Genomic DNA, 12,129 nt, shown 5'->3' on the forward strand with positions numbered 1-12,129 from the left:
AACATTTATAATGACCCCGTAGTATATTATGATACAAGTTTATAAGGAAGCTTTTAAAGCACGCGCGAGTAGTTTAAGAACACGACGCGTAGCGGAGTGCTTTTAACGCCGCAAGTGCTTTAAAGGCCGTTATAAACATGTATCATACGCTATTTTTTATTATACCTGCACTAAAATCTGAAAATGATAACAAAAAAAAGTAAATTGAAATACTTACCTTTTCCGAAGTAATCTGTGTCATTAATCGTTAATATAGAAATGGTCAATTGTTGTTTCGTTGCTATCATAAATTGTGTATAAATAGAGAGTTTTGGCGTTACGTTCCGTTAAAATAACCGGTTCGCTATTCGCGACCAATTACGAGTACCGTAATCGCTTATTGTAATAATGAATCGGTTACGCTATTGCCTAGCAACACCGGCGTTAGCGTACACGGTTATCTGAAAAACTTAACGCGAAAACTCTCTACTGTCTATTTATCATTGTTCAAAATGTAAATAGGTGAATTTGTTGTTACCTAAAGCTTCGGTTTCCTACAAACCGGTACCGTAAAATAGCGGCCGTAATTTGACGGCAAATGACGTCACAAAAAACGGGAGCGTGCTTGTACTTATATAAATGCCAGTTTTTTCCTCCAGAGCGTTAGGCCCTACCGCTTCGTAAAAGTACGCCACCGTATTATCGGAAGCGGCCGCTCTGTACGGTGGGATATTGCTATAGTCTATTTTTCCCTGGTAGGCGCGTGCGTGCGCATCTCCGAAAGGTAGCATCACATAGCTAAATTTTTTAGCAGGATGCAGGAATTATTAGTATTTTTAGTTGCATATTATCTAGGGGGATCAGTATTTGTGGTTGCAAATTAAAACTTATGTTTATGATTTAATTTTTGTATAATTTGTAAAATGTAAACAAAAAAGTTTATGAACAAACTCCTGGATATTGATAACAAATATTATATGTACAACATTTTTAATTTTTATTTTATACATACAGGAGTTAAATTGGGTACAAAACAACTCGATACTTTTGGATTCAATCATTAATAAAAAAAAAAAAATAAAATAAAATAAAATAATCATCAGCGCACTTTTCACATAAAAAAAATTACAGTGACATCGACAAAAATTGACAGTTCACATGAAAGCGGCAAAAATTTCATAACATGGACATGGCCTGCTTCGACTACAATCATTTATAATAACCATGTATCTTGCAAGAGAAAAGGAGATATTTTTGATGTTCATCCAATTGAATCATACATTTCCTATCAGGTTTCTTCGGTGCCTGTAATTGCCCACACTTCTTTTCTTCCGCCAAGTATCGTTCTAAATGGTTCTAAATCCACAACCTTCAACACAAAGTACCTAATTAAGCTGTGATATAACAAAAAAAAAAAAAAAAACTCAGAAATCAATGCCAGTATAATCTGCAGTTTTTTCCATTTGTGCCGTCTTGGTTAACTCATCAAAATCCTTGGAGATCCCACGAAATACTTTAACGATCATTTCTTTCTCGGCTTGTGAGAAATTTGCTATAAATATGCATTAATAAAAATCTGTTACTTGCTGTTAGCATAAATCCAACTTACGCCGTTTATTTGGTGATCGAAATTGAGACATCTTGTTGACATATAAAAACTTTTTTTCACTACTAGTCTCAGAAGGCGTCATTATTGACTCTCGAACCGACCCCAGAAGTAGAATTTCTCTCCCAAGGTTAATAATAATTTTCATTATTAACCAAGGTCAATAATGAACAGCCGTCACCTAGCAACGAAAGATTTTCTTTGATTTTATTGGTTAACATAGACAGACGATTTTCAATTTTCATAGCAACCGTTGAAAAATGAGAACTCGGATCGTCGCATCGGACAAACAAATTTAATTAATAATTATTATTAGAAAGGGTTTTAACGGATCTAGTAGTGAAAAAAATAATATATACACCACGCTATAGAAGACAATTTTAAGCCTCGCTTCTTTATTCCCCTCGAAGTTTCGCTTCTCGTGGAATAAACTACCTCGGCTTAAAAAAATGTCTTCTCTACCTTGGCGTATAACATACTATTTAACCTCTAAGAACTAGGAACTGTTTTTTTAATAAATAAACGGACACAACACAAAACAGACACAAAGCAGAAACAAAACAGACACAAAACAGAAACAAAACAGACACATAACACGAAAGGAAAACTAAGACACGATGAAACAAAAATGGCAGCTTGGACCTGATTGACAGTACAGAACACTGCAATATTGCACATTTCTCTAGTGTAAGTAGAAAAATAAAGTAACCAATAGGAAAGTCGCATTTCGTTGCAGGATTTTGTAAATGCGCACGCACGCGCCTACCAGGAAAAAATAGACTATAGCACATTTTTGTGCTGTGGTCCAGTGCAGAAATTCTACTGTTTAGTACCGTTTTGCGTAGGTAGAGGCATAGGATCATCCAAAGCAGCTTGATATGGAGCCAGCACTTTGGCTTCACGTAAAATATTGTGCAAAATACAAACACATGTAATTAACTTATCAATTGTATCGGGAGCAACAACAATAGTTTGAAAGAAAATGCGAAAATATGCACGTAAGATGCCGAAACTATTTTCAGTTGTGCGCCTTCCACGAGATAGACGATAATTGTACACAGCTTTAGACTGATCATTCATAGATTGTAACTGACAGCGGCCGTATTTTATTGCACCGTTCTCGTCGTTACTTTACAATAAGTAAAGTTCCCCGTAAAAGCGGCCGTACTTTACTCCACCGACGACGGCCGTCAAATTACGGCCGCTATTTTACGGTACCGCTTTGTAGGAAACCGAGGCTTAAGCAACCCTTAAAGCTTTAGTATTTTAAAGACCCTTTTTAGAATTTGCGTTTATAATACGTCTATAAACGTTAGTCAGTAGGAGCCGTTTATGTTTATGGCTTTATACCTAAAAGTACACTGTACTTTAATTAAATTTTTGTCAATATTTCAGTGTATTACACCAAAAAACTTCCAATATTAAGGCTGTTGCCTAGTGGTTGGACAAGCAATGGTAAAGCGCGCTAAACGGATTTTAATTATTTTTCCACAGTTTTATGTTTGAAGCTATCGTGACTATATTTTTTGTTAAACATTAACGTATCTCACGGGGCTACTGTCTCAGTTTTTTTTCAAATCGCTTCATTCTTTATAAAAAAAATTAATAACGTTTTTCAGTAATTTCCCTTATTTTTGCTCAATTTTTCATTTAGAGACTATTTAAAAAGTGCATTAGATTCAGAAGAACCGAAGAACGTATCTCATGGGGCTACTGTCTCAGTTTTTGGAAAAACAAATTAGATTGGAAGAAAAAAAATAAAGAAAAGCTTCAACAAAACGGGTAAAATTCGGTTGTCAGGCAGCCCACTATACTTCTGAACTACCTGGGGGTCGTAAACCATTACCTCCTAAAGAATTAGAATTTGAAAATTTATTTTTTTTTTTATTTAAAAATTAAAACAAGGGTGCAAATTCTAAAAAATAACATAAAAAAACTCGTTTTATAAAGGCATTGGCGCACTCGTCCCATAGAAAACTCCCCAACGGGTCGTTTTCTACACCTGGGACTCGTGCGCCAAATCAACCCTTATAAAACTTGTTCTTAATATTTTACTTGTTAAAGTGGAGCTGTTCTCAGCCAATAAATAAAACTTTTCAGTTTGATTTTATTATTATTTTCTTAAAACTTAATTTCTCGAATTAGGAGGTTGGTGAACTTCCAGTTTTTGAAAACGTTTCTATCGTTTTGGAAGTTAAAATGGTATAATAACAATAAATAATAGTAAAATAACAAGCTTGATCGTACGTTGTAGATTGGTGAGGGATGATGAGGAAATAAGGAAGGGCTTTGACACTGGAAGTAGCTTATTGCCTTATTTATTCTTCGAGTATTAATGATAAAAGTTACGCGCTATTCAACTTTTTACAGCATAGACACTCGTCTCTGTGACTGTGAAAAAAGTGTACACAGGGTCGCTAAAAAGTATGGACACAGCTAAATATTTTTAGAACGGTTTAGCAGAGCTCAATCAAATTTGGCATGCAGTTAGAAGTGTTTAAATTCTATCATCTGAGTTTTTTTTTCTTTTTTCTAATGTCATTTATTTTGAAGATACATGGCTAACTTGATTTTTTCTAAATGGCACGAGGGATGAAAAAATTTAATATTTTTTAAAAGAGTATTTTTTGTGAATTCAGTGATCTAACACATGCATGTCTTATTTAATCGAAACTTTATAAAAATACAGGGTGTTAGAGGAATGTTCTGAACATGAAGATAGTTTTCATTATTCTATTAGAGGTTCTATAACAAAAGTGGATCATCTCGGTGTAGAATTTTCTTCATCAGATGAAGAAAATTGAGATTTGGTTAAGTTTTTGCCCCTAAATTGACGATTGAATGATACGCCAGTGCCAGCGGTAAATTGGAGAGCGCGCATCCTAAGCTCCGCCCTGTCATGTTTCGTTTGGACTTTACCTCTAGAATCTAGAATACGGCATACAGTTTTTATCGTTACATTATGCGTATATGAGTTTTTGTATTGTCATTTTAGTTATTATGCAATAAGTTGTTTTTATTACTGTTACTGCCAATGTAAACGAAGCTTAACATTTATCAAATATAAACATAAACTCTACTTAATCATAACAAGTTCCACTACTTACAAACATGGTCTGATCTGTTTATATTTCCAGTAAATAACTATATTTGCAAAATACTTTATATTTATCTTTTTATCAGTAATTATATCACTGTTCACTGGTACACATTCTAATAATATTTTTTGTCTCACTCATACATAGGTGAGTTTGATTTTTTTTTTAAAACCTTTCACAACACATTTTGCCTTTTTTAAGTCGGTGCTCTGAAACATGATGAAATTCTGTGCCAACCTGTCTTTCATGTTCACCGAACAACCATTCTTGGAAAGATACAAACTGGCCAAAGAAGCTGGTTTCAAAGCTGTAGAAACAGGATTTCCTTTCAACCTGACTGAAAAACAAGTAACAGATGCAAAGAATCATGCAGATATTAAACAAGTTTTGATCAACACATACACTGGAGATGTAACAAAGGGTGAATTAGGTTTTGCAGCCATCCCAGGAAAAGAACAAGAATTCAAGGACAGCATGCAGAAAACAATTACTTATGCTAAAGCTCTTGGTGCTTCCAAAATTCATATCATGGCAGGAAAAGTAGAGAATGTCACAGATGCCAATCATTCAGTTTATGAGAATAATCTCAAATATGCTGTCACTTTGCTGGAAAAGGAGGACATACTTGGTGTCATAGAACCAATTAATAAATATGCTGTTCCTAATTATTACCTCAATTGTTATGATAGAGGTAGGTATGGGAAGGTGGTCAAGGTAATAAACAAAGTAATAATCTACTTTTGTAGCACTGTCAGTGGTGAAGACTGTTAACAGTCCCAATTTGCGCATCATGTTAGACATTTTTCATTTGCAACATATTAGAGGCAATGTTACAAATAGCATAAAAGAGCTTGGGAGTTACATTGGTCATGTCCAAATTGCTCAAGTCCCAAATAGGAACGAACCAGATACTCCAGGGGAATTGAATTACGTTTATGTGTTGGAAACATTGAAGTCATTGGGATACAATGATTGGATTGGGTTGGAATATAAACCATTGGAGGATACAAAGAAGGGACTCAAGTGGCTGCAAAATCTCGGCTATTCATTATAATTATGTCTTTGTTAATTAATACATAAAAATTTTATACAACGGTTACTGATTAAATCAATTATTGAAGATTGTCTTTTCTCTAGTTTTCAAGAGTGCACTCACCACGTGTTGCGGGTTGCATATACGGAAGGGCATTAATGACAGTTTTGACAATCTACTTTTGTGTGTGATTTCTTTTGGGGTTAAGAATATTAGGTAATAATATTTATATCTGATGGCTTCACTGTTACGGCAGTTTACAAGAACACTCCGTTCACCTTTAATGAGAAATGGGGGTAGTGAAGCAAAAATTACAATAAAAGCGGTGTTTTAATTTTCCTCGTTTTAGTGAGCAGTTCTTCTGCAATCAAATATAAACACACAGAAGCAGCCCCAGAAGAAGAGACAAGACGTAGGTAATGTCCACCTGTTTAGCGATTCTAAAACAGTAAAATGTTTTAGCCACCGTGAGAAAGCCAGACCTTTTGGCCAGAAGTCAGTTGAAAGACTTTGGAAAGTATGTAGCGGAATGTTTGCCAAAGTACATTCAAAAGGTACAACTAACTGCTGGAGACGAACTCGAATTGCTGATAGTGCCTGAGGGGGTTCTCCCAGTCTTACAGTTCTTGAAAGATCACCACAATGCCCAGTTCACCAACATAACTGACATTGCAGGAATGGATGTACCTAGCCGAGAGTACAGATTTGAAGTGAGTAACTATCTCGTATAAGTGTAGAATCCAGACGACGTCTGACGTTCCAGATCATCTACAATCTGCTGTCGCTCCGCTTTAACTCGCGAATCAGAGTGAAAACGTACACTGACGAGTTGACGCCAATCGATTCAAGTTGCGAGATTTTCAAAGGATCCAATTGGTATGAACGCGAAATTTGGGACATGTATGGCGTGTTCTTCGCCAATCACCCCGACTTGCGTCGCATTCTCACCGATTACGGCTTCGAAGGTCACCCATTCAGAAAAGATTTCCCATTGACCGGTTACGTTGAGGTATTGCACTAAAAATGAGAAAATTTGCGATTTTATCTGACTTTTTGCAGGTGAGGTATGACGACGAGAAGAAACGCGTCGTCGTTGAGCCGCTCGAACTGGCTCAAGAGTTTCGCAAGTTTGAATTGTCGGCACCGTGGGAACAGTTTCCCAATTTCAGAAACGCCCCGCCCACGGCGGAGGAGGTTCCAGTCGACAAAGAGAAAAAGTAATGCGTTAGTTGATGTAAATTTGTTGTATTATAATTGAAATAAAAGTGACGAGGTTATGTAAACTTTTTATTGTTCCTAAAGGCGCGTCCAGACGGGTGTCCACACTCTACTCTCAAAGTCGAACATCGGCAATTAGCACTGCATTCAGTTTATAGATATTATGCCATTATTTCGATACGTCAATAATATTAAAGAATTAAATTATAATATTAATAGTAATTAACAGTTTAAGCAGTTTTTATTATAAATTCTTTGAAAAAATTACAATGCAGTTCCTACCTTAGTTAATAATAAATCTAAATTATTTGCTGAATTTAAATTTCCCTTTGTTTCAAATGTTATTAAAAATCCCAGTCCAGATATGATTTTTTTGAGGATACTGAGTTCTAGTAGGAATATTTACTGGAGGGTTTTCTTGAGCCCAATATCGCGTGTTTTGAACATTTGGTTCGTTATTTAGTGTAAAAGTAGATTCGTCTGTGAAGCAAATTGTCGACAGAAAGCGACGATCATTAGCACGCTCCTGTGTTTCATAACAGGTTTCACTCTTTACTTTCTTCATCAACAGCAAAAATCTGTTGATGACACTGTGTCTCTGTGCTATGTCTTGTAGGAATGATATTTGTAGTATTTGTACTTCCTGAGGATATTCACTATCCGCGATTTACATAAACTTACTTCAAGAGAGATTTGTCTTAATCTGTATGGAGTAACTATTCATTTTTCCGTAAATAATTTTGACAGTAATTTACCGAAATTCGCTGACTTAACCCAACAAATTACTAAATTTTTTGACAATTTGAAAATCATGGCATGTCATATTTAAAAATCGCCAAGTTTTAAATTTGTATTTTAAAATAAAAATAGCACCTTTAATCTTATTGTTAGTATCATTTCAAGCGCAATAATTTTATCTTTCTATTGATAGCATTACCTTACCTGTAAGTTCAATTGGCGAGCAGGAATCAGCAAAAACGTTGAAACAATGTTAATTGCCTATGTTCGAGTTTGAGAATGCGCAGGGGGTATAACAAAACATGTTATAACAGATGACCCCCGGACGAAGACCAGAGTGTTCGCCGACGATACCGCCGTGTGAACAAGCCAGAAAAATCCCGTGATCGCCGGCAAGATCCTGCAGGACTACCTGGATGACATCACCACCTGGACAAACGCCTGGAGAGTCAAGCCGAACCCGCTCAAATCCCAATCCATCCTAATGTCCTACTCCGGAGCTAACAATTCCAGGTCCCGCCACCAAGCCCCCCCAACTTGTATTCAACAACCAGGCCATCCCCAAACTCCAACACATCCGTTACCTCGGCGTCACCTTTTCCAAAAATTGCACCCTCAACCGGGACGTCAAAGAAACCCTCAAAAAATCCCGCAAACGAGCCAACCTCCTGTACAGGATTCGGGGGCGCATCCGCGGGTGCGATCCGAAAACCCTGTACCACACCTACAAATCCTTCATCCGTCCCGTCATCGAATACCCTGCCAAAATATATTCAGAAGTATGATTTGTAGCCTTGTTTCTTACATATACCTACAGGATGAGTCAACCACCATGGGTAGTTTGGTACCTGTTAACAATGTTTTTTATGTTTGAAAACTATTTTAGTATTTAATTTTCTTGTAGAACCCTTCACAGTGTGTGACTTAGCCTGTTTCGCGCAACGAAACGTTTATCTAAACCCTTTCAGCATATCTAAATCACTGATAAAAGTGAGGGCTCATCCTTTTAATTGAGAAAACACCGGATATTATAAAATTACATTAAATTTATTTTGTTTTGTAGACAAAATTCAAAATTATTTTACACAAGTATTTACACGTTCAACAGGAAACAAAGCACCAATTTACTGAAGGTGAAAATGTAACAGTTTTTGAAAAACAAAATTTATTCTAAACAATGAAAAACTGTAGCTGCTAAAACAACTTATGCTAAAATAAATAATGATAACATAAAAAGAACCTCTGCGTTGCATAAAGTAAACATTATCAATTCGAATTTTCCAAAAATAAAATGCATTTGTTAGCGCGGATTTATGGCATCTGGACAGAACCTTGATTGTTGTAGGATCACGATCGAGGTCTGTAAGACATTTAATGTTTGAAAAAATGAACAAGTTGTTCCCGGTCCACCGTTTCTGTTGCCGCAAGTACTGAAAGGGTGAATGATAACCCAATTACAAAAAAATCTTAAAACTACATTAGTTATTATTTGTAATACTAATAATATGTATTTCACAAGTACAGGTACCATCTATCACACTTTTCTAACATCAATGGTAACTTTATTAACATTCATTATATATACAAGAAGTTTATTCCGTCCCGCGAAAACCCGCCAACTTTACCCACAGAAAGACAAAACAAATAAACGAAACTCTGCGTAATCGTGACTCGTTGGCGAGTTTCCGCGGGACGGTCTTTTATATATTTTTTTTTAGGAAAATACCTCCAAAATATAAACATACAAAAACAAATTACATAATTTACAACTGTACAAGTTAAAAATATACTTAACATTTAAGAAAATAACTGTTTTAGTCCATTCAAAAATATATTTTGTATGTGCATCATAAAAAATAGTGTATTATGTTATATTCTTCGATTCTAACACCATTTAAAGCTTTTTTTTACTTTAGTAGAAGTGAGCCCATTCATCATTATACATGATCGGACTAGTGCTTGAGGTATTCCAACAATATAACACACTCCGCAAGCGCATTAGATTCTTGCCACAACAATAAATAGTGAGAAGTATCACAATTCAGTCGTCTTCATTTCAAAAACGCATTTTACGTAAAACGATGTAGCGCACTTGTCGTTCAGGAAAAATCAACTTTGAAACTACGCATCAGTCGCCAGTTTAACTCACAAAATCACCTCACACGCTGCTCCACTATTTTTGAAAAAATGACAAAACGCAACTATCAATTTTGTCGAGTACTTAATGTACCTAGCCGTTTGGAGATGAAGTAACTGTCGTAGAGGTCTTGGATTTTCTTATGGGCTATGAGTCATATCTGCACAAACGACGTAAAGTTGACTCAAGTTGCAAAAAACCATTTTGCATTTGCAACAGCACTTTTATGGTATTAGTCATTTGAAATTACTGTACTTATATGGAAAATATTCAATCCAAACTATGATTTTCTGGCCTTTTTGTGCCTTTATTTGGTTTAAAAATATTGAAAAAATGCTGTTACAAATGACAAGTGGTTTTTTGCAACTTGAGTCAATTATATATCGGTCTCAACTAGGCGCTACAAACTAACCGAAAAACATCGTTAGTGTCGTCTCTCTCTCGTCTATTTGCCTGTAAAGTAGTTGATGTTTTCAGTTTTCACTTACAGATTTTTCACTGATTTATCGCTCTGCCTTCGCGCAGATATTTCCAAGGTCACAGCCCATGAGAGAATCCAACACCTCTACCAGTATAATTAAAAATTGGGTGAAAAATACAAAACTTTGACAAATAATCATTTACTTGCTGAAGGGATTGTTTGTTGTATATGATCAAAGAAAAAACTGCACAAGTTCGCAGCACGACCTGCTGTATTATAATAAGTTACAACCAGCCTGTTCAAAAGTTTAGTTTGAGCGAGTCCCGCAGAGCGCTAGTAAATGGGCGCTTTTTGGGGATATTATTCATCTTAAGTTTTGTCACCGAGAATTTTTCTTGTTAAAATGACATTTTGAATTAACTCAAAATATTCTTTGTTTTGTGCTGCTTTGAAATTAAATTCGTGAATGTTTTCCTTTTTGTTCGTTGTTTTTGTTTTTAGTAGGTATTGTTATTGTTCTTTGTTATATTACGTAGGTATTGATTATTACTTTTAGAGAAGAGCCCGTTTTGTAGTGCCCTAATCGGCGGAAATTGGCTCTTTCTGAGAAACATTTTCATAATGGATTTTTAATGAAATGAACACAGCAACAGCAAAATGTTTTCTTTTTTAATAATGTTCGTGGAGTTTATCTCATTTAGAAAATTTTGTTCAAGGAAGAGGCCAGTTTGCGTGTTAAAACCATTTGCATTAATAATAGAGAAAGAACACGGTTTTTCTAATTTTAGGATCTGCACTTTGGTATAGAAATTGTATTAAATTTTTTAGTTATCGATTAAAATAAATTTTGAAAAGAAGGATTTCAAAGTTGATCTACTCCTGAAACGTAAATTTGTCGCATTTAACTCTTCACAGAAGTAAACATGGTTCTTATTAGTCAATAAATTAAACTTAGTTACAATTTATGTTTATCAAATAGTACAAATGTATTTACCCAATACAAAAGGGAACAACATTTGAACAAAATAAAACGAAACAAAAACTCCACTTTATTAGCTGCTTCAACTGGTACAAAGACGCAACTTTCTTCATTTGCAAACATTTTTATTTCGTTTTATTTCATTTTACCCCATTTGTTTCGAATACAATCAACGTATTCGGGAACAGAAAAATTCTTATCTATAGATTTCAATTTGAAAAGTTTGTCCGGCAGATTCTTCAAATTTAAAATTGTACTGTCGAGCACGTCCAGTGTGACAATTTCGTGTTCCCTCTTATTGACTTTTACGCAATATTAAACACTTACAATAACAATATTCAATAATTATAACAATTTATAGCGTTCGAGCTAAATATCAATACAACTCCAACAATAATTACAATGGTTAAAACAACTCTGACGTTCACTTACAGAATATCCGATAAACAGTAAGACCCTGATGATAATTTGTCTTTTTTTACAAATCGTAATTCCATCATCTGCCGTCGACAGTTAGTATTTAAAAAAATACAAAGCACATGAATTTCTGCCTTCGAATCGAAGTGTTACCCTTAGGCCATCGATCGTGCGAATACACAAAAGTGATCTTGATTTATTGCGAGACAATTGATCAGCCGATTCACATCGAAGTTGTTTTCGGGAATACCCTCATGACGGACGTGGTCAGAGCAATGGGGTCGGTTTGGCCAGCACTAACGTGTCTCTCGTGGTACTCCTGGAAGCAGGGAACTATGCACAAGTTAGTCTGACACTCCGGACAGTGGTATTTTGTCTTGCGCCGCAATATCCTCCCGTGATTGTCCACGGTGTTCCAGCAGTAATTGCACCCCAACGCCGGCCCTGTGCGCACCACCGGACAATGGCTCGACCTCGTCCCAGTCTGTGCAAATCAAAAGTCT

At 35.6% G+C, this 12,129-nt stretch overlaps 3 protein-coding genes and 1 long non-coding RNA gene across 6 annotated transcripts in view; 2 read left to right on the forward strand and 2 right to left on the reverse strand.

The window, feature by feature from the left end:
• Positions 1–1,130: 1,130 nt before the first annotated feature.
• Positions 1,131–2,515, reverse strand: LOC138122938 (uncharacterized). Its single transcript, XR_011156658.1, has 2 exons — positions 1,589–2,515; positions 1,131–1,531 (listed from the first exon to the last, which is right to left on the reverse strand). It is a non-coding gene; the product is annotated as an uncharacterized lncRNA (long non-coding RNA).
• A 2,030-nt stretch (positions 2,516–4,545) lies between these two features.
• On the forward strand, positions 4,546–5,805 carry Gip (hydroxypyruvate isomerase-like protein Gip). The gene is made up of 3 exons (XM_069037323.1): positions 4,546–4,830; positions 4,885–5,374; positions 5,430–5,805. Exons 2-3 carry the CDS (start codon positions 4,900–4,902, stop codon positions 5,735–5,737), a joined length of 783 nt encoding a protein of 260 aa, XP_068893424.1. The 5' UTR covers positions 4,546–4,830; positions 4,885–4,899; the 3' UTR covers positions 5,738–5,805.
• A 45-nt stretch (positions 5,806–5,850) lies between these two features.
• Positions 5,851–6,993, forward strand: ND-30 (NADH:ubiquinone oxidoreductase core subunit S3). The gene is made up of 5 exons (XM_069037334.1): positions 5,851–6,012; positions 6,066–6,128; positions 6,179–6,426; positions 6,480–6,725; positions 6,776–6,993. The coding sequence occupies exons 1-5, from the start codon at positions 5,952–5,954 to the stop codon at positions 6,935–6,937; spliced, it is 780 nt and encodes a 259-aa protein (XP_068893435.1). The 5' UTR covers positions 5,851–5,951; the 3' UTR covers positions 6,938–6,993.
• A 1,705-nt stretch (positions 6,994–8,698) lies between these two features.
• BtbVII (BTB-protein-VII) overlaps positions 8,699–12,129 on the reverse strand; it is a 32,971-nt gene continuing 29,540 nt past the window's right edge. For all 3 annotated transcript variants that reach the window (XM_069037208.1, XM_069037216.1, XM_069037232.1), the window contains one exon: positions 8,699–12,110. In XM_069037208.1, coding sequence (XP_068893309.1) covers positions 11,850–12,110 — 261 coding nt within the window. In that variant the 3' untranslated portion in view covers positions 8,699–11,849. The remainder of the gene's footprint in view (positions 12,111–12,129) is intronic.

Source organism: Tenebrio molitor, chromosome 1 (genome assembly GCF_963966145.1).
Source record: "Tenebrio molitor chromosome 1, icTenMoli1.1, whole genome shotgun sequence".
NCBI lineage: Eukaryota > Metazoa > Arthropoda > Insecta > Coleoptera > Tenebrionidae > Tenebrio > Tenebrio molitor.

Bases quoted from the DNA above. Each gene is read 5' to 3' on its own strand.
- Gip (XM_069037323.1), top strand. From the start codon at position 4,900: ATGATGAAATTCTGTGCCAACCTGTCTTTCATGTTCACCGAACAACCA. The intron at 5,375-5,429 runs GTAGGTATGGGA...CTACTTTTGTAG, and splicing joins CCTCAATTGTTATGATAGAG to CACTGTCAGTGGTGAAGACT.
- ND-30 (XM_069037334.1), top strand. From the start codon at position 5,952: ATGGCTTCACTGTTACGGCAGTTTACAAGAACACTCCGTTCACCTTTA. The intron at 6,427-6,479 runs GTGAGTAACTAT...CTGACGTTCCAG, and splicing joins GCCGAGAGTACAGATTTGAA to ATCATCTACAATCTGCTGTC. The intron at 6,726-6,775 runs GTATTGCACTAA...GACTTTTTGCAG, and splicing joins CATTGACCGGTTACGTTGAG to GTGAGGTATGACGACGAGAA.